Here is a 22,105-nt window from a genome sequence, read left to right as displayed (position 1 = left end):
ATGGATAAACCTAACTAACAGTGTCTTGGAAAATATGGCCGTACATCCCTATATCATTAAGCGTTTTATTCTTTATTGTTTCGTATAATTTTTTCTTTTAAAAGCATGTAAACTTTTCAGTGGGACAATTAAATGCATAATAATAATATACTATTTTTACTATAATTAATCTACAAACTATTAAGTGGTTACAGCTTACAGATAGCCCTCAACCTGTAACAGTAGTGAGTTAAAAATGGACTTATGGCTGTTTTTCACACTTACAACCTTTGAAGCACCCCCATGATCATGTGATCAAAATTCAGATGGTGACTGGTCCATACTCATGACTGTGGCTGTGTCCCAAGTCATAGGATCACCTTTTGCAAAGTCAATGGTGAAGCCAGATTCACTTAACAACCAGGTTACTAACTTATCAACTGCAGTGATTCACTTAACCATTGTGGCAAGAAAGGTAATAAAAAGGGGGCAAAATTCACTGTTCTAATGTCTCACTTAACAACAGAAATTTTGGGCTCAATCATGGTTGTAAGTCAAGGACTACTCTATTAGGAGGATGCTTTCAGCATCCACTATGCCTAATAATATTAAAACCAGGTGTCTTGGGATTTGATATTGTGTGGCTCCTCTGGTACCATTTGTATGTTCCATGAAAAGGATCTAATATCCTATCCCAAAACATCTAGTTTTAATATTATTAGACTGAGTAGATGCTGGAAGCATTCTCCTCATAACCCATAGGCACTTGGTAGTTTGTAAACTCTATGTTAAAAAAATTAATATAATCAATCCATCCTTCTGAGAGCCCCAGAGCATATTTCTTTCTTGCTTCACACAGATTGTTCATTGGCTTGATTCAATACAATGCAATTCCTGCAACTTCTATGTACAACAAGCATAACAATTTAACTTCATCTGTATTTTCAGAATAAAAGTGCAGCTGAGGGAAATGTTGTTTTTCCTTGATATAAAAACAAATCACAGTCAGCAAAAACACTGAAACCCACAATCAGCAAACTTGTTTTAAAGTGTACACTGATCAGTTAACTTGGGTAAATTTGATTGTACTTTAAGCTCATATAGAAATCAAGCAGGTACCATTTATAAAGTCTTTGTCGGTACTTAAATTCAGCATCATAAAGTTGGTACTCTTTGCAGTGTAACTTTTAACAGGAAAAAGAGACTTAAGCTGAGCTTCTTAGTTTTAGAGGCTTTTACTATTATTTTCTCATGGTTAAGAAATATATTAAAGCCGCTCCTATACTGACACTGTTTAAAAAAAAAGCAAACCTATATGTACCATAAAATCATAAAACTGGAGCGAACCATTTAACTTTTTTCTGAAATGGCTGAAAAAGAATATGTCTATACATGTAGTCCTTGACTTACGACCATAATCAAGCCCATTTATGTTGCTAAGTGAGACATTTGTTAAGTGAGGTTTGTTCCATTTTACAACCTTTCTTCCCACAGTTGTTAAGTGAATTGTTGCAGTTGTTAAATTAGTAACATGACTGTTAAGTGAATCTGGCTTTCCTATTTGATTTTGCTTGTCAGAAAGTCAGAAAAGATGATCCTTTGACCCCAGGACACTGAAATCATCATAAATATGAAGCTGTTGCCAAGCATCTAATGCTACAGGATGCTACAATAGTTATAAGTGTGAAAAATAGTCGTAAATCACTTTTTCAGTGTCACTGTAACTTTGAATGGCCACTGAATGAACTGTTGGAAGTTGAGGATTACCTGTACAGTAAATAGATTTGGTAAACAACTAACAAGTAAAACAGTATTTCTTATATTTTATCTATTGTTGGAAGGCTTTAGCTCAAAGTGTTACTTTTCCTAGAGCACCAATACAAGTAAGATTTTCTTCATTTACAAGATCCTTCTTTGCTACTTATCATGGCTACATTACAAACAGATGTTTCTGAGCTTGCCCCTGATTTGCTTATATTCACAATTCTCATATGCTGCACTATTTCTAATTAATTTATAATAATTAATCTATTTAACTAAACTTTTCCAATATATCAGATTTAAATTTAAAATAATCAATAGTACCATGATTGTCTTTAATATATTTCATACATTTAGTTTGCATTCATAGAAACTATAATACAGTTGCTACTGAGATAACAGATTGACATAAGGAATTTAGATCTTAATAGTCACATAGTTCTTTAGACTATAAGTTATAATGTTTAGAATCTGCCCTATTCCGACTTTTTCAACACTGGAAAAAAATTAGAGTAACATTTCATTCAAATAACTAAGTGAAATAAATGTTTTAGAAAAAAAGAGTAATTATTATTTTTAAATAAATTCAAAGATGCACACTATATAGTAGATTTACACTTTGATAAAGCAGAATCAGATTGAAAATTAGCTAAATGGTTAGCCGTACAGTTGGCATTCTTTTCTTCCTGCAAAGTAGATTGCTGCCAATGTGAGATACCATGTTAGTTTTCATATCAATCTTGGTATCATTGTCTTTTCCATTTTGACACCCACCCTCCCAATCTCCTATGAACATTTCTTCTTGTTAACTGCTTTTCTTAGAGGTTTTCCATACTAATTGCATGGAATTTCGAATAGTTCTCCACATAATCTTGGAGCTTCGAGGTATCAGGAGATTTTAATAAAGCATCCAGCAAAACACACAAACAAATTATTTTTCAGTTGGGATAGCTTGAAAGTAAAGGCTGCTGCCTTTGTTTGAATATGGCTAAGACTCAGAAAGGGTTCAGCTGTGAATAAGTTCTTACATTGAGCCATATCTACTGCATGTTCTCGTCAAGCTAAAATTGACATTTATGGTGACCAGTCACCATTACAACTGGCGGAAATAGATAAATAAGGAAGATGTTGTGATCTTGTGATTCTCTTCTGTTGGGAACTTTAAGGAAACACATTTTAAATATTGGGCATTGGCTCAATCTTAGGCAGCTGATTAAACTAGACATATTCCAGACAACTGTTTATGAAAAGTGTGAAATGTATAAATGTTCTTCTCTGTATAACTGAAAGCAGCTCATGTTAGAGAGCCTCCTAATATACACACAACTGCTCTGGGTTGCTTCTGAAATCCTAAAGTGCACTTAGCTCTCAATTAGCAATGTAACCTGTTGATTTGCCTCTTGCTAAGGGCCTTAGAACAGATTTACAGATTTTCATAGCAACTTCCCTTTAGAATGTCTACGGAGATTCTCAGTCATCCAGGTGCTTTTTTTTTTTTTTTGCATCTTGAAAAGCACCTTTGGGTTTCCTTCAGAATGCTTGGGATTATCAAATTCATGTGTTCAGAGAAAGATTTGCCAAACTACCCTATTTTGCTACTTTCTTCAAATAATTTGAGGGCTTAAGTTCTTTCCAGCTTAACAGAACAATAATTAAGATTTCTTAGAAAACATTTGTCACTTTTTTCCTAGAGATTATTCTTTGATTGTGTTTCAGTCACATAAAAGTTCTGCCATTGACCAGTTAAATGATTGTGTAGTTCAATATAATTACTTTATCATGACTCTTTTATCAGAACTGGACATAGACCTAAAATAGCAGAGGTCATCCAGTTCGATGAGGTTTTTTGCATCTGTGATGTTGGGCCATTTAACTCTATTCATTGGTTCTCCAATCAACTTGGGCATATATTCTTCTACTTCTGTGGAACTCTTTGGGCCACAACAATTTCAGGATCAAAGGAAACTCGTCAAAAGGCAACATTAATTTATTTATCATCTTTTAGTGAGCCATTCAATACACAAATTAATGGCCATCTCTTTTACACTTATAGCAGTTAGATTACATTTTTGGAAAGAAAATACGCCTTGATATGATGAGCCTTAAATTTTAATGCCAACAAACACTCCCATCTAATTTACTTCCCATCCAATTAGCAGCAAACACAGGCAGAAGACTTGATAGTTTTGTTTTTCTCTTCTCCCATAGCAGCAGCATGACAAGGTGTCATGGGAGATACAATTCTCAACTTCAGCAGTTCTAAGCTAATACGTTGTTCCTGTCATGCCGTTGTAGGAATCTGAATCCAAGGAGGAAGATGAACAGCTGACAGGGAATGGGAGTGTGGCTCCATTGGCTGTAGAGGAAACTGGGGAAGGGCAAAGTCCAGCTGGGCAGAGCAGGGAAGAGATAGAGCAAGGGAGAGGGAGTTCAAAGGAAGACCTAGGCCCATCCCCTCTTCATCCTAGGGCACGCAGGGAGAAATGGAGAAGAGAGCAATGTGGGTTCTGTGGCTTACGGGGGAGGAAAGGGCCCTGATTCCCTTCTTTAGCTACAGCTAGAAAGAAAGTTTAAAAGAAATGCATTCTGAGTGCGGCAGCTGCTGGGAGCAAACATGAGTTTATCTTGTGTTGATTTTAGTTATCTGTGTTCCTGGCATCTTCCCAACCATGTTGAGCTATTGCCATGCCTTCACGTCTGGAATTCTTGCTCCTTCCCTGCTGGATTAATTTTAAATCATCTTGCCTTGTTTGACTTATACTTACAGTGTTTGTTGACCATGTTTTAGATTTGATTCTCTGCAGCCAAAGGCTGTTCCTGGGAGAGTTTTTCTTCAGCCAGAAGGTAACCAAGATATTGTGGACAAAGTTTGAGCTAATAAAGGGACTCCTACTGATTATCTGACTGTGTTGCCTTTATGCCATGCCTCGGGTCATCGCAGTTCCCAGTTTCCTAAGATTCCTAACTTGTTTTTTTGTGGCAATAATGAAGGGACACAAAACCCCTTCCTTTCTGCACATCCATGCCATTTAACAATATAGGGAAGTAAATAGGAGAATATCTGCTAGGAGTAGTTCTAGGTGTTGCTCAGACCTGATGGGAAAATTCAATATCTTTTCCCCCTCAATTTTTTTCATTTCAGCCAGGGAAAAATTTTGGTAATTTCATTTATGCTGCTGCTTTTATAAGTGCCAACACTTATGCAACACTGTACTGGAATAAATTTGCTAGTCTCCTAGGCTTACATATCCATAACATTCATATAAGATATGTTTTATATCTTCAAGTAAAAAAGAATCCATTTTGGAATGCCAGATTTCTGAGAATCAGTATGAAATTAGCTTATCTACAATTGAATGAATCAGTGGTGGGATTCAATTTTTTTTACTACCGGTTCTGTGGGCTTGGCTTGGTGGGCATGGCAGGGGAAGGATACTGTAAAATCTCCAGTCAGAGGTGGGATTTGCTGGTTCTCTGAACTACTCAAGATTTCTGCTACCGGTTCTCCAGAATTGGTCAGAACCTGCTGAATGCCACCTCTGGAATGAATACAGAGATGGTGAATGTATAATCCTCCAGATTTTGCTGAAGCTAAATTTCAAGATGCTCAACTGGTTTGTAAATAGATATCTGGAGGTTTAATGGTTGCATATTTCTGCCAATTTGTTTATTGAATGAGCTAGAAAGCAAATTTTGAAGATAAAAATTGCCTAGATCACAACCTTCAAAGAACAAGATTTATTATTTCTATTTACTATGTGTTATTGTCTGTTACCAAAGTGATTAAAAGCTACTTAGCATTTTTTATGACCCTGTAATCCTTCTTATCAGGGTGGAGTCAAGGCAACTGAATGGAATTCAGCGTTTACTGGCCAGATGCCCTTCTTGATGACTATGCAGAGTTCACAGCAGATACTTTCTCTTTGCGCCCTGAGAGAGAAACATCTGTCACTCTCAACTTTCCAAATGAGAGGCAAATGTCTTCACCTCTAGTCCACCAGGCCACTCCAAATAAGAAAGATATAACATACTTAAGTATTATATAATCCATTATCCCCAATAGTGATGAAAAAGAGATGCTGCAGAATTTAGGAGTCCCTTGTCCTATTAAAATGAACTGGAAATAATAAGCAATTCAGTTGTATATACCATTGTTTTTGACTTTAAAAAAATAAGTGCAACAATTATAAAGAATCCATACTGCCATTTTAACTACTCTGCAAAAGAAAAAAAAAGACAGAATAAAAGACAAAACAGTAGACTTTTAATCAAAGTACCTTCTCTCCATAGCCTCTATCTTTGGTCATCATTTCCCTGAGTGTCTGTAATACTTTAATACAAAGTTTCTCCTCATTCTCTTCCAGCAGCTGCTTAGTATGTTTTATTAACCTGAAAACAACCAATTGATCACAGTTTGTTTCAGTACTAGAATGTCTACTCAATTAGGAAGGCATTTGTAGGTATTTGCATTAAAGGTGATAGAAAACACCAATTGTCCAAAAGACAACCATACTGTTATTTTTTTTCCTTCAAAGCATAATTCAGAAATATACTGTATGTGAAGCAATAAATAAATAAATCCATACACTTTCTATATAGAAAACTTTGAAGTACAGTATAATCTGCTCTGAGAAACTAAAGTTGCACAAATGTGGAATAAGCGAACTAAAATTAAGCAGCTCTGTCAAGGAACAACAATATTTGTAGCTTATCTCATAAAATACAAGTTGCTTCTTATGGCTTAAGAACTAGGAGGTTCTAAGATGATATATCAGAAACAAAACAATTACAACACATTGTTATATTCTACAAGGATTTCTGAAGAAAGAATTCATTCATACGTTATAAAATTAGGTATAAACATATTTTTCAAAATGGTCTATTTGTTACATTCACTAGCAAAACTTAACCAGGATCCTCATACTTAAACTAAGGATAAATTTTACCGGAGATTTGTGGTTGCTAACAGAAGGAATCATTCTTATGTTTTCTTGACCAGATCCCATGCAGTCCAGCATATAATAACATGCTGCATTTTTACATCAAGCAGATGAACACAGGATGAGAAAGCTTAATATGCCACATTATTATGCCACACACATTTTCTCACAGGATTGAGAGACTCCTACCTATCCATCTATCCTCAGAGTAATTTTTCACTGTTCTACCCAATATTGTCATTTTCTAAATAAATAAGATGGATACCAAGCCCTGATTCACATAACATGGTAATCTACAATATGATTTGTATATGACTGGTTTAGCATATGGTATGAATGATGCTGTTGTGGCTTAAACAAACAATGACTAATGCAATATATGAATCCAGTCATTAAGCACATGATCTGTAGTACAATTTTATTAAAATTACTTTCTGCTTTCAGAAGCCATTATTACCAGCTTCAGTAACAATAGATCCACATGGAAAGCTACTAGAATCTTACAAAAATACAGAAACAAAGCATGATAACAAATTGATAGCAAAATAAGATCAATATACCCTAACCTATAGTAACAGTTTAGAAGAGAGCAAGAATTATTTTAACATAATAAAGAAAATGCTGACCCTCAACTTACTTGCAGATAAAACCTCCACTTTCACATTTCCTTCTAGCATCTGTATTTTCTGGGAATAGCAGTTCTGGTCTATGAAGGACATCCACCAATACAGACAATTCAGCTTGGACCAGTGGCCGTAAGCGATCTTCCAAAGCTGATACTATATCCTAAGTAGGTGCATATTTAGTATGAAACTTACATGGAGAAATCATACAGACAAGTACTTTTTTAAAACAATTATGCCAATTAAGTAAGAATATGCTTAATTAAAACAAGATCAATACTTTAAATACTAACATTATAATGGGAACCTGCAGAAACAAATTTTATTGTTTCTACATTTCTCTTATCACTGTCAGTAGAAAAAGGTTTCTTTAAAGTTACAAACACTAAGTACTTACAATACAATACTGCGAACACATATTTAGAGTATTTCCATTTACTTACTAAAATCTGTAAATGGACATTATAAAAAGCAAAAAGGCATTTTCTACTAATATTAATATTACTATTAATAGCATTTATTACATACTAAGTACCTAGGGCCATATCAAGGTGTGTGAGAATGTACTTGAGAGACAACAGGGCAAGAAGACACTGACTAGGCAAAGATCAGATAAAAGGCAGTTTAGTCTAGAGGACTAGGGGCATGGCAAGGATCTCAAAAGGTGGGTGGGGAAGGTGTAGTTTCAGTCTTGCAAGATTCTATTATTGTAACTTTACAATAAAGGCAGTACTCACAATTGGTTTTCTTCCCTGGGCTACCTCAAAGGGGTGACATGCTATTTCTTCATATAAATCACACACCTCCTAAATACTTAAAAGCAGATATTGATATATCTATACTCACCTGCAACCTCTCAATGATATTACGATAATCCCTTGATGCTGCCATCACAGAATCTCTCCGAGCAGCATTTCTTGCCGTCATCCTCCAGTTCATTGCTGTTTTTTGCACTATGTTGTGAGACTTCAGGAAGAGGTTATTGACCTGGCTGTCAAGATCAACTGGGATAGCAATCGCTCTGCTCTTTGCTGAAATATATAATGTATTGTCATTTGTTCAACCAATGACACGTTATACAACATGCATTTCAGAAGGATATGGTTTTGTTTGTGTTTTTGATATCACTAGATTTGCATGTACACTATATAGCAGCTTCTATTAGGCAAAACCTTTTAGTCCAGCATTCTGTACCCATAATAACCAACCAAAATTTCATTTGTACACTGCTCATCATCATTTAGACAGTGAAATGGGCGGTATCTAAATTTGACAAACAAACAAATGAACACCAAAGGGAAACCCAAGCCAAACCTGAATTTCTCACAGCCTCTTCCTGTGCTCGTTTCCCAATTCACAAAGGTTAATAAGCTTCCATAACCAAAGGTAATACAGGGTTATCATGCTTAATATAACATTCTTATTGTGAAAATAAAGCATATATTTGATTAGACTGCTGGGCTTCCATACAAAAATACTTGTACAAATATGTTCCGATGTTCAATATTTCAAGTTATTAACAAAAACAGCATAATTTAGAGTAACGGGTGAAAAGGAGAACATTTGAGGGCAAGATTAGAATTAGAATTTAGATAACAGAGTTGCAAGGGACCTTGGAGGTCTTCTAGTCCAACCCTCTGCTCAGGCAGGAAACCCTATGCCATTTCAGATAAATCTCTTCTTTAAAACTTCCAGTGTTGGAGCATTCACAACTTCTGGAGGCAAATTGTTCCTTTGATTAATTGTTCTAACTGTCAGGAAGTTTCTCCTTAGTTCTAGGTTGCTTCTCTCCTTGATTAGTTTCCATCTATTGCTTCTTGTCCTGCCTTCAGGTGCTTTGGAGAATAGATACTTTTGATAGACATATATTGAAGAGAAAGAGCTCATGTGAATTAATTATTACAGTCCTAGATAAGACTCCCCGGTGAAATTCCAAAATTATTCACCTTCCAGAAGAAGCTGAAGATAGAACTCTTCTGGAGTGTGTTTGGGATATGAAGCTGTGTCATCGTTGCTAGTGGGTTTAAGTATTTAGGTATAGTATATTTTGTACTATCATGTGCATTGGATTTAAATTACAGCAGGTAGAAAAATGATTAATAAGTCAATAAATCAATATAGTTTTCTTACCTACATCTGAAAGTACTCTGATACAACTTTCCACTGATGCTTTTTGACTGGGCATGAGCCAGTTACAATGATACACTCGGAACACACCTTGTAAAAGCTGCACGAACACAGGCTGGCGAGTCTAAAAAGACACCAAGAATATGTACATTTCAATTCAAGGAAACAGGAAGGTAACAAAAAGAGAAACAGAGGTCAAGAAATGTGAAGAGTGGGACCGAAACTAAGCAAACAAGCATGAAAAGTGATTTGTTGTGAAACTCAGAGATACAGCACTTTAAAAGCAAATTGCCTTGAAGTCTGGGGTATATAGTTTGCACCATTACCTACTGAAGCAATCATGATGTTTTTCAAATTATCAGAAAAATTAAAATACCTACCCTAAAATAGGAAACACCATCTATTGTAAGCTGTAGGTAGAATCCATTTAAATCTAATTCTATTTCTTTGTGTAAAACATGTTAAGACAAATTTCAATGAAAAAAGTCATGTTTCAATAATGTCAGTGTATAAATTAGGCTACAAATACTACATAGATGTTATTTTATAAATGGAATTTGCTCATAGGAAAGCAATGAAATGACCAGTAGATGTCTCTGTAACATTGCTACAAGTTATGCTAAACATTAAAAATTAGAAGGTAGGAATCATGTGCCTTCTACAGAAAGCATCTTTTAGGGAAATGTGGAATATTGAAACAATCAACCTCTTAGTTTTACCTACGATTCAATCTTTCCAGAAATTATTTCCAACTCCAAAAACAATGACATAATGTATAAGTCACAAATATCAGAAGTGGTTCTAAGATCAAAATAGGGTATAGTAGTAAGAAACATAGATCTCATTTTGCTTTGCATAGTTTAATTTTTCTATTTAGTTCTTTACCTGCAAAGTTGTGCTCTGGTCTGAAAATGGAGAACTGAAGAAGGTAGTAACTATACTCATCACTATTTCAGTCACATATTTTTCCAAAATAGAATCTGCATGCTTCCTATCACTGGTATTGTTGCAAGTCTGGAAAATAATGCAATCTGTTAAAACAAAATGATGCAAGAATTCTAATCCTCTCACAAATGCCAAGCAGTTAAAATTAATAAAGCACCTGTGGGCCAGACAAGGAATAATGGATAGAAACTGAACAAGGAGAGATTTAACCTGGAAATTAGGAGAAACTTTCTGACAGTGAGAACAATCAACCAATGGAACAGCTTACCCTCGAAGTTGTGGGAGTGCCATCACTTGAGACTTTCAAGAAGAGATTGGACTGCAATTTGTCAGAAATGGTCTAGGGTTTCCTGATTGAGAGGGGGGTTGGACTAGATGACCTACAATGTCCCTTCCAACTCTGATTATCTGTTATCTGTTAATATACCTAGAGAGGTAACTTTTCTCGAAATTATGAAAGAATGTAAAGCACATTTGGGGAGGGAATAGGTAGTCCTCAACTTGATTTAATGATCCTTTGAAGTTGCAACAGCAGTGAAAAATGTGACTTACACTTATGACTGTTAATCCTTGCACTTACGACTGTCACAGCATCCCTATCAAAATTAGGCGGTTTGGCAACCAGTTGGTATTTACAATGGTTGCTGCATCTCGGGAGGTCATGTGATCACCATCTGTAACTTTGCTAACCAGCTCCCAACAACCAAAGTCAATAGGGGAAACCAGATTCACTTAGCAACCATATTATTCACTTAACTGCAGTGATTTGTTTAATAACCCTGGGGGGGTGGGGCAGGGGAAAGGTTGTAAAATTGGGCATAACTCTCTCCTTGTTAGCAATGGAAATTCTGGTTTTAATTGTGGCCGTAAGTTGGGAACTTCCTATATGTGCATTTAAAAAAATTACTTTTTATAAGCACCAGTAATGTTGCTACAAATGTCTACTTCAGAGTTTGAGACCTAGTGGAGAATAGGAACAAATACACCAACCACTGGTCTGAAAGTGAAAAAATAGAGATCCTCCTTCTCTTTTGAAACTTCAAGGCCTCTTGGACAAAAAAAAAATAATTGCTCCTATGTTGGAAAGATCTACTATTAAAATTCTTATATACCATATAGCAGAATTTATATGGCAAATAATTTTAGGTAGAGCTGGGCTAGTAGCAACATATCAACACTTTTCTCAAGCATCTGGTGTAGCATTCAAAATGAAAATAATAGGGAATATTTCATAATTCACTTTTTCCAAGAAGAAAACTTGATTTTATCCATGTCCTTACAATTCACTGGATAGAAACCAGATTACAAATCACACTTATCAATGAATGAAGTTGTAGTCATTAGGATTGTAGGAACAATTGTCAGCCAAACATCATTTCATTTCCCTGACACACACACACTCCAATATGCCTAGCATGCAGTAAGGATTGAGTGTGCGCAATAACTCAAAAGTTAACTTTGGGTGAAGGGGAAATAGAAGGGTATGTGTGTGCTTAGAGGAAGTGTAGCAATACAATGTCTTGCTTGAAAGAAATGAATGGCTGGAAATTTGACAAGGACCCCTTCTTTTTAAGAGAAAGAATAAAATGAAGGGCTTGTTATATTTGCCTTCAGAAGTAGTAGGTGCTCCAATAATAGAGGTGTTTAAAAAGAAATTGGACAACCATTTGTCTGAAATAGTATAGGATCTCCTTGCTTGAGTAGAGGTTGGACTAGAAGACCTCCAAGGTCTCTTCCAACTGTATTATTCTGTTGTGTTTTGTATCACTTTTTCCCCAACATTGACAAAGAACAGTATCTAAAAACGGGCATTATGATAAAAACATTTAAAAAGTCTTCTAATATAATTTTTCATCATAGATATCTATGCTTACCTCAGAACAGAAAACCAACAGCATGAAAAGTTAACTAGGAACTAGAAGCTGGGGGCAATTACAGAAGGATTAGAGGGTTGCAAACCTCAGAATTATGAAACCTCATATAAATCTAAATAGACACATATTCTCACTGCAATTACATGAGGGAATCCAATGTTATTAATTACTATTGTAATTAATCTAATTGCCATATATGTATAAAATTATGGAGAATGTTTCAAATGAAACTGAAACAATGGATATAATTTTTCCAGCCTTTTCCAATTTTATATGTAGCATTCAAATGTGACTTGCATGATTTACGCTTTAATATTTCCAGCTACAAATACTTACCCTACAGATATCAACAAGGAAGTTTTCAAAGAGCTTCCACATATGATTGCTTGTATAAATCTCTTTCATTTCAACTTCTGTGTCGACATAGCAGTGGTTTAGAAAATTAATATAGGCTATTTTCACCTGCAGATAACAAATCAAATTATTTATATACCCTTCTAAAAAACAGATTAAAACTGTCAGGTAAGTCGGGACAATGATAAAAAAAAATTAACTCCATTCTCAGAGATAAAACTCTTCCTCGACACATTCTTTTTTATTTCTATAAAATATTATCCTGCTTAGTTGATTTGTTAGTCATTATCAATATCAGTTTAGTTGTTGCAAACCACAAACCAGTTCAACACATCATTTTAGACTTTGATTGAAAAGATATGGCAGTTAGCCTTCATAATGCTTAACTGAGATTTTTTTTTTCACAAAAGATGAGAGGCAGCTGGGAGAAAACAGAAATTTACCACTGAAAGCAGAAACAAAATTACTTTTGCAGCAATTTCAAACAGGATTTGAATGCAAATTGTACAATATTTCATTCTGAAGTAGATTAGATCCAAAATCTCTTATAAAAACCATGGTATATTAGTTGATGACAGCTATTCCCTCTTTTTAAATATCAGAAGTTTTAGTCCTGCCACAGCAATAACATTTTATGTACAGCCTACATACATGCTAGCCTCTTTTTACAATCTTAGTGGAAAGTTATTTGTAGCATTATACAGTTCATGATAGTCTTAATGACAACAGGGTTTAAATGAACATTGATTATTTATGTAAAAAAGTAGTGCTACAGGTATCAGAAGATTGCCACCAATCATGTTTATTTTCTAAGGAGTTTGCTGGGCTCAGAGTTATTCCTGTTAAACCAGGCCTGTCAAACTGGTGGCAAGGGCCAGATGTGTCATGTGCAGGCCACACCCCTTCTGGCCCCACAAAGGCAAAAATGTCTCAATACGTCATGTGATGTGATCAAATTTTACACTGGTTCTGTAAACCATAAAATACAATAAACCATAAAATATAAAAATGCAACATTTTACAGGTGGTTTATTACTCAATTGATACCATATGTAGATACCAAGGAAATGCTTATAGGCATATTCCTTCTAAGAAACAAAGGTCAAAGTGAAGAAAATGTCATAAACTTTAAAAAAAATAAACTTAAGATTCGTTTAGCTATCTGTGAAAATGGCAAAAATCTTATAGGTGTTGTACCAGGAAAAAAGTTACCAAAAGGGAATTAATTTCTAATAACAGCCCTTGATATTGTCTGCTCTTGTTTAAGCTGTAATGAAAACCATAATCTGTCCTTAATTGAATCCTTGATCTAAGGAGGGATGATACTTGTCTTTGGGGAGGAGTAGGGCAGAGGCCAATGAAGATTTCATTGCCACAAATTTAAAAAAGTATAAAAGCTTCTGTAAAGTTCCTCATCCTGATTAAAACATAATTCCCAGCCGTTCACCTCAGCTTAACAAGCATGAGTGAGCAAAACAGCATGTTACCTCAGGTATGCAATCCTCATGGGTTACAACTCTAACGATATCATCCAAGGGGAGAAGAGAGTTGCACTTGATTTCAGTGTAGACATTTTTCCCCTCTGTGCAAACAGCCAGCAATTCTACTAAGTGGATATGATACATGAGTGCACTGTTTTCATCCATTCTGTCCCGTTCTGATCTCATCATCTGCACTAACGTCTGGAATGAGGCTCTGTCATTGTAGAACACAAGGACATCTTCCCCTGCATTGACCAACTACCAAGAGAAGAGAGTCATAATTCCATCCTACATGAAGAACAATTAATACAATGTTCAACAGGCTCCTAGCAAATCAGCAAGCTGCAATCATTATCATGTCTTCTACAATATTTCTTTGACAGTTCATACATTTCTACAGCAAGATTTTGACATGTTTCTTAAATTTATATTATGAATAAGGGTAATCTGGGGAAGGTGTAAAAATAGGGGATATCAGGACTATCGCTCTATCTTGTTACAGAAAATTGGTATGGTGGTTTCAATTCTAACTAATTAACGCTTACACTCTTTTGAGTTTAGTTCACAAAGCAAATCTATGTACTTCTCTTAGAAGAAAAACAGAAGAGACATACTAATGTCTTCTGGCAAACATATTTACTAGAATGTAAATCCCACTGAAATATGTGAGATCACATCTAAAATAAGATGCTGATTTGCAGTCTTATAAGAAAGTGACATAGCTCTTGTTAGTAAGACATTTCTTTAAATACCATATTTTTATTTTTTTTCCTTAGAGAATAAACCACTTAGCTGATTCTTGTTTTTTATAGCTGTGTTTCTTTACAAACAAAACAGATTTACAAAATTAACATATTATACCTTTTTTTTAACTTGCCAAACCATTAAAATATTAGATCAAATAACTCTGATAAAAGTTGATAAAAGTTGTCACATCAGGGACACACAAGGGTGACTACAAGGGGCAGTGACAGCTGGCTGAGACTGCTGAAGGCCCCAAGCTGCTCTATCAGCCCCAGTGCTATTGCTGCCAATGACAACCTGTGCAGGTTGTCCAAAAGGGCAGAGATGGCAGTGGGATGATAAGCAGGTGGTGGGAATTAAAGAGGAGGCAGTCCCTTATCTTCCCTTGCCTTTCCTTACCAAGCTTGGGTCTGGGAATTAGTTGCATCAGGGTAATGATCACTGGGATTCGGATAACAACAGCAACTGGAGACTGCCAGGATTGCTCTCATTAGAGGACGCAGTTGCGTGACATTGTGCTTTATGACTACATTGTTTAGTTCCAGTCCTGATTACTACTGTATCTTGTGGACTACAGTATAGCTTTTAACACCAACTCCTGAACATTGATATCTGACAACCAGCCAGTTTCTCATAGTTTGGGGTTTCTTAAGGCCAATCTTACATCTATAAATATGCAGTACGGATATGCATCTTTCTCACCTCAGCCATGACCATATCCTGACATTTTTTAATGAACTTCCCTTCAGCCTTAACAATTGTCTGGAGGAATTTAATGTATTGGACATTTCTTCCATGCGTTTCGATGCAGTGCACGAAGTGTTGAACGACTCGCTCATTAATTTCACTGCAGAGCTGGAAATTATTCATGAAGATATGCTGCATTGTCATGGCTTCCAGTATCTATATTAAGGAGCAAAACAACAGAACATAACAATATTAACCACTCAACAAGTGGTGTTGTGTATTGGATTTAGAAATCAAGGGTACCCTTTAATAAGACAACTTTATCCATACCTTTCAGATTCTTGGGATTATTTTCTTACAAACTGCAGATTACAAGCAAGACAGAGTGTCAAGGGCCAGGGAAATCAGAAGATACAGGCAGTTCAAATGAATATAAAGATTTATTGCAAGTTTAAACTCTCTACCAGCATCTGAACTACTAACAGTCCAAGGAAATTTATGGTAGATAAGGGTCAATGGAATTCAAGATGGGCTGGACTTAGATCTCCTGTGGGCATGAAGAGACTCATGACTGGGACATGTTTGACCTGCGACTCAACCTGGTCATCTTCTAAAGCAGGGGTGTCAAACTTAATTTCATTGAGGGCTGCATAAGGGTTGTTTGACCTCGGAGGACTGGGTGGGCGTGGCCAGCTTAACATCATTTGTGTCAGGGGTACCTGTGGTGGCTGGGGTGGGCATTGTCTTAATGGAGAAAGGCGAGACCAGGGAAAAGACGAACCTCTGTCCTCCAGAGGAGCCTCACTGTCCCTTTCAGGCCACATGGAGGACCCCCCAGAAGGTGGCACAGGATATCCAGAACCCTAGGCAGAGCCCCCCCCAAGTTCTGTTTTCATGGCAGAGGGCTGTAGGAAGCCATCGCAGCCAAAAACAGAGCCCATCCAAGTGGCAGAGGCACCACAGACCAGTCCTTTGTTGTTTCCAAGGCATCCCCACAAGCCGGATCTAAGCACCATGCAGGCTGGATCTTGCCCGTGGGCCTTGAGTTTGACACCCCTGTTTTTCAGAATCTGCAAGTGCACCATTTTGGAAAAGAAAAAAACAATCAGAAAATGAGCTATTGCTGGTTGGTGTGCTGTACCATTCTTGGAAAAACATAAACCACAGGTTTCATACATTGAACCACATCACATTCCTTCTGCTTTATTATGAACTTTTCCATCACATAATTTGTACTGCAGCACCCGAACTATTGAATATGCTGCAATAGAAGATATGTAACTCGGCAAAATTGTGAGTGACACTGTGTGCCAAGAAAGAACAGCTTGACTTAGGACTTTTTGCCTGTTTTTGTATTTTTAAGGCACACAGACTTTGGCATGAAGCAGAAATGAGGATTTCAAAATTGGATTTGTATACAGAAAACTCTCAGTGAAACTCAAAACTCAACCACTTGGGACAAATATAACACAGGTTTATGGAATAGACTTTAATTATTTCTTACCCCAGGGTTGAGAAACAGGTTTATATGCTTGTGTAGCAAAGCCTGGTTTTGTTGATTGCCAGCACAGAAATTCTGTAAAAATTCATGGGCCAGTTTCATGATCTCTTGCATGCGTATATCTTCAGCCTATAAAACACACACAAAATAAATCTCCCAAAGGATTAAGAATACAATAGTTTCAGGATGACCTATTCTAATAGTTTTACATCGGAATTAGACAAATAGAATCCATGCCTGTCCATAATAATTATATCAAGCAAATTAAAGAAAGCAGGGTAAGGTTCTGTGATGTAACATGTTACCATCACCAGTCACTTACAAATTTCTAAATATTTCATAGCCAATTAAAGAACATCATTGCCAGTCTGTGCTCAGAAAACCATTAGCACAGATCATTTTATTAATGGGAAGAATAGACGCACCTTTTAAAACTACAGTAGTCAAGTTCTCTTTTGAAGATCCTCATAATGTTTAGCTAACAATCAACATACATACCATATGCACACAATTATTAGAACATTCAAACATCATTACTAAGATGTAAGGGAGATTACTACTCCCTTACATGAGTTGGTCAACTCAAGGCAACATAAATACGTAATGCTCCCTCCTCTTATTTTCTCTATAACTCTACTCTTGTGAGGGAAGTTGGACTGAGAGAAAGCAACTGGCCCAATGAAAGGAAGCTGGACATCCCCCCACATTTTCACTAGTTTTAAACTCAGAACACCCAACTGTTCTGTACATCTTCTTGCCATTCATCCATTGTGATGCTTTGCTTCTCTTGTTGAATTGCTTCAAGACTATATACATTTACCAATTTTAAATTGGGAAGAAAATCAGCTACACCAATTACAATATTAATTTCTATGCATAACTGAAGGACCAGGTATTGCTTTAGACACTTCATGGGCATTTATATCTCCTTCTCAATAAAAACCAAATTATTCTGGCTTTTTCTTTTTTTCATCCTTGTAATAGAGAAAGCTTTGGCAGAAATTCTGTCCAATGTTGCTTCAGTAAGCAACAGAGCCATGGTGGCACAGTGGTTAGAATGCAGTATTGCAGGCTGACTCTGCCTATAGCCAGGAGTTTGATCTTGACCAGCTCAAGGTTTGACTCAGTCTTCCACCTTTTGAGGTCAGTAAAACAAGGATCCAGATTGTTGGGGGCAATATGCTGACTCTGCAAACCTCTTAGAGAGGGCTGTAAAACACTTTGAAGTAGTATATAAGTCTAAGTGCTATTGCTTAGCATTAAATGAATAAACCATTTCCAAAGACATAGAGACTTAATAGTAGCAGATTCTTTGATGCTCAGTGCCATTTTTGAGGGGTGGGCTTTAGATGTAATAAAGGTATGAAAATATTTTGTGGACAAAGTTAAAGTAAAAGATGCATGCAAACCTCACTTTCTCATAGGGGATTTGTAAGAGTTCCAGTACCACCGCATGAGCCCCCATGTTTCGGAGCAATCTCTGCTGCTGTTTCCTGCTTTTCCTGACCAAGATACTCTCCTGGACACAAAGCTTGCTAAGGCGAAGCAAAATCTGCAAATAAATATTCCTTTTAGAAACCGATTTTTCTCCCCAGACAAAACAGAAGGAAAAACTGTTTCTTCAACAGAACAAAGAATGATACAAACCAAAGAGTTTGGTTTTAAGAACAAAACAAAGAAATGAACTGTTTAAATGAGGCAGCAATTTTGTTAAGATTGTGGCTACCATAACTAAAGAGCAATGTTGGACCCTCATTTAGTTTTCATATTCAAGGACAACAAGCTTCTGTCGCTTCATATTTCAGTAACAAACATACAGCAAAAAAATCATCCAAATCTTAGAATTTTCATGTGGATAAATCAATATTTCCAGGAGCTGACACTATTATCTGCATTGCTCTAAGCAATATCAGGTCTACAGGATCCAATCTGGGTTGGTCACTGGAACCACTGGTTTTGTCTTCCATGCTTTTGAACATGTACTGGAGCCCTTCTTCAGGAAAATTGTCTCTAGCAGAAGCCGAATGATTGACAAAAATGCTTAATTGGTCAATCTAGTTTTTTTTTTTCTATTTGAAATGAGGAAAGGGAAGAGAGAGGCAAGAGAGACTCCTAACCATATACCTTCACGTATTTTATAGTTGCATTAACAGAGGGATACAATCAAGATCAAGTGAGGTAGTAATACCACTCTATAAAGCCCTAGTAAGCCCTAGAGTACTGCATCCAGTTTTGGTCACCACATTATAAAAAAGATGTTGAGACTCTAGAAAAAGTACAGAGAAGAGCAACCAGGATAATTAGGGGACTGGAGGCTTAATTATATGAAGAACGGTTACAGGAACTGGGCATGGTGAGTCTAGTAAAGAGAAGGATCAGGGGAGACATGATAGCAGTCTTCCAATATTTGAGGGGCTGCCACAGGGAGGAAGGGGTCAAGCTATTTTCTAAAGTGCCTGTAGGCCAGACAAGGAAAAATGGATGGAAACTGGAAAAGGAGAGATTCAACCTGGAAATAAGGAGAAACTTTCTGACAGTGAGAATAATCCACCAATGGAATAGCTTGCCCTCAAAGTTGTGGGAGTGCCATCACTTGAGACTTTCAAGAAGAGATTGGACTCCCATTTGTCAGAAATGGTGAAATGGTCTCCCGCTTGGGCGGGGGGTTGGACTAGATGACCTATAAGGTCCCCTCCAACTCTGATTATCTGTTATCTGTGTTAGTTAGAAATTATATAGCAACCCTCTATTTCTGTCCTTTCATCCCTCCTCAAGCAAATGGGAGTACATATTGGGATGAATTTAAAACTATTTGCCCAACTGAAATGCAAATTAAGATATACAGATCACACATATCAACACTTCATTTGCCTAATTTATCACATCGTGAGCTTGTTAAGATCTAGTTAGACCGAGTTATGATATTTAAGATTGTTCACAAATATTTATCCCTGTACTGAACCTTTAGCTGTTCCTTAGGAACCCAAACTCTTCAACTACAGAACTCCATGTATCCAGCAACTGTCTTTTTATCTTCTGTAAGTCAAAGAGTATTTTATGTTCAAACAATAACAGAATTACTCTGTTACACATTTAAAATTCTTCAGTGTATACATAAAAAAGAAAAGAGTACAGAATAAATTGATATTTGGGAATGGAAGAATCTTACCTCTTTTACTACCCTGTAATTATAGCTGCTAGTGCTTTCTGGTTTAGATGATTTGCTGTGACCTTCCTAGGGGACAAACAAAGATCAATACTGCTTTTTAAAACTCTGGAGTTCATGAATATACACTTTGAGCATTTTTTTTGTTACCAGAACTCTCCAATGTTTACTATTGCAGCAGGTTTTGCCTAAACTGAAGCATTGACAAAAGGCGGGAGAAAGTTTTAACAAAATCTTAAATATGTATGAAGATGATTTTCTTCATGTAAGATCAATTTCTATCCTATCATTAATTATCTAGTAGTAATTACTGAAGGCATATGGCAAAATTTTATTTCCTTTCTGTCAACCTTATTGTAGCAATTTTTCAATAACCACTTAAGTTTTAGTACTGTGTGTTTAATGCTATTATTACAGACTAAAGATTGAGACATGCTGACATTGTACACATTTTTCTTTCAGTTTATGGCACGTAATGAAGGATGAATTTGCTGAATTAATTTGCACATGGATTTAAAGGAGGCAAGCATGTTAATTTGACAAGAGACATTCCAATTTTAGAGCAAAAAAACCCAGTAACAAACAAAGAAACACCACAACTCTATTAACTGTATAACAGAAAGTTCTAGGTTTTTTACACTTTACATTAACATATTATTGGAATGTTGACTGTTCATATTTATGCTAAAATACTTTTTTTTTTTAATAAAAGAATTTTGTATTTGTGAGCTGAAGATTTTAATAAAGTTTTTTTGTCAATCTTACTTCATGGAGTGTCTAAGTTAAACCATTTTTGCACTTGGTCAAGAAGCTGTGTGGGGTGTGTGTGTATGTGTATTTGTGTCTTTCCAAGAGTTATTTAGCTATAGTTCTCAGCATCTCTCCACTATATTTGATATTTTAAGATGTGCCGTAGGTTACCTAACTTTGCCTAATGATTGTGTATTAAAAAAAAAAGAACTTTTGAGCTTATACTTTAGGACTAACACATAGCAATGAGTGAAACTCCTAAATTATTAATATTATTTGGAAAGGTTTTAGAGGTTCTTAAAACTAGTTAAATTTTATGTACAAGTTAAAAAAGAACTGCTTTAACTATACTATAGCTTGGAGTGAAGGGTTAGAATATGAGTGGCGTTTGGTTATGAAATGTGGGCAAGCAAAGAACAAAGCGCAGACGGCAACAAGACCCTGAGCTACATACCTAGGTTGGATATCAGTGGGATAAGTTTTAAAGAATGTTTAATCCATATGATGTGATTTAAACATGTGGTTACATTTATAAAATACTATTTTTTGTATCATTGAACATCCCAGAGTGATGAATAATAAGAATCTATTCCAAGTTCTGAAATAGATACTGTAACACTGAAAATATAATATTACTGTAGATATATCTTATTTTAGGATTGTTTCATGTTGCACATTTTGGTTTAATAATCATTAGGTTGTTAATAGGATGTTGGGAAGGGAAACAAAATTAATACACAAATATGAATCTTAATCATATTCACCAGATTTAGACTTCAGCAAACTATGAAGAACTCTGGATTTACTGTATATGGTTTGGACCTAAAATACTTATTTAGATAGATTATAATGGGAAGATATTAAATGCGATCAGATTGAACGTAATTAATAATATTAAAAATCCTTAATAAAAGTTCTTTTTCTTACCTCCTTTTTCTTATGTTCATTTTCTCCTGTTGTTACATCTGCAGCTTCATCAGGCCCCTGTCCTTTGTATACCCAGAGTTCCGATTTTTCAACAATGGACCTCAGCTGATCCAAATCTTGCTTTATCTGCTTGTAATTGTCAACATCTTGGCTGGTAACAAGCAGTTGAACCTTACATGAATTGCAATCGGTTAATTGCAGTACGTGTTTGCTCTATATTTCAAAGTAACTAGAGAACATCGCACA

At 35.9% G+C, this 22,105-nt stretch overlaps 1 protein-coding gene across 5 annotated transcripts in view; it reads right to left on the bottom strand.

Moving 5' to 3' along the window:
* Positions 1–22,105, bottom strand: part of ITPR1 (inositol 1,4,5-trisphosphate receptor type 1) — a 245,219-nt gene that overhangs the window by 102,057 nt on the left and 121,057 nt on the right. For all 5 annotated transcript variants that reach the window (XM_087923707.1, XM_087923703.1, XM_087923705.1 and 2 more), the window contains 12 exons: positions 21,860–22,030; positions 20,186–20,251; positions 18,431–18,568; positions 17,020–17,145; positions 15,531–15,731; positions 14,091–14,342; positions 12,586–12,711; positions 10,316–10,444; positions 9,434–9,554; positions 8,150–8,334; positions 7,318–7,466; positions 6,018–6,129 (listed from right to left, as the gene is read on the bottom strand). In XM_087923707.1, the coding sequence (XP_087779833.1) occupies positions 6,018–6,129; positions 7,318–7,466; positions 8,150–8,334; positions 9,434–9,554; positions 10,316–10,444; positions 12,586–12,711; positions 14,091–14,342; positions 15,531–15,731; positions 17,020–17,145; positions 18,431–18,568; positions 20,186–20,251; positions 21,860–22,030 (1,776 nt within the window). The remainder of the gene's footprint in view (positions 1–6,017; positions 6,130–7,317; positions 7,467–8,149; positions 8,335–9,433; positions 9,555–10,315; positions 10,445–12,585; positions 12,712–14,090; positions 14,343–15,530; positions 15,732–17,019; positions 17,146–18,430; positions 18,569–20,185; positions 20,252–21,859; positions 22,031–22,105) is intronic.

Source organism: Pseudonaja textilis, chromosome 2 (genome assembly GCF_049901715.1).
Source record: "Pseudonaja textilis isolate UNSWEBS1 chromosome 2, rPseTex1.2, whole genome shotgun sequence".
NCBI lineage: Eukaryota > Metazoa > Chordata > Lepidosauria > Squamata > Elapidae > Pseudonaja > Pseudonaja textilis.
The sequence above is the reverse complement of the archived record's forward strand: the minus strand, read 5'-3'. Positions and strand labels throughout refer to the sequence as shown.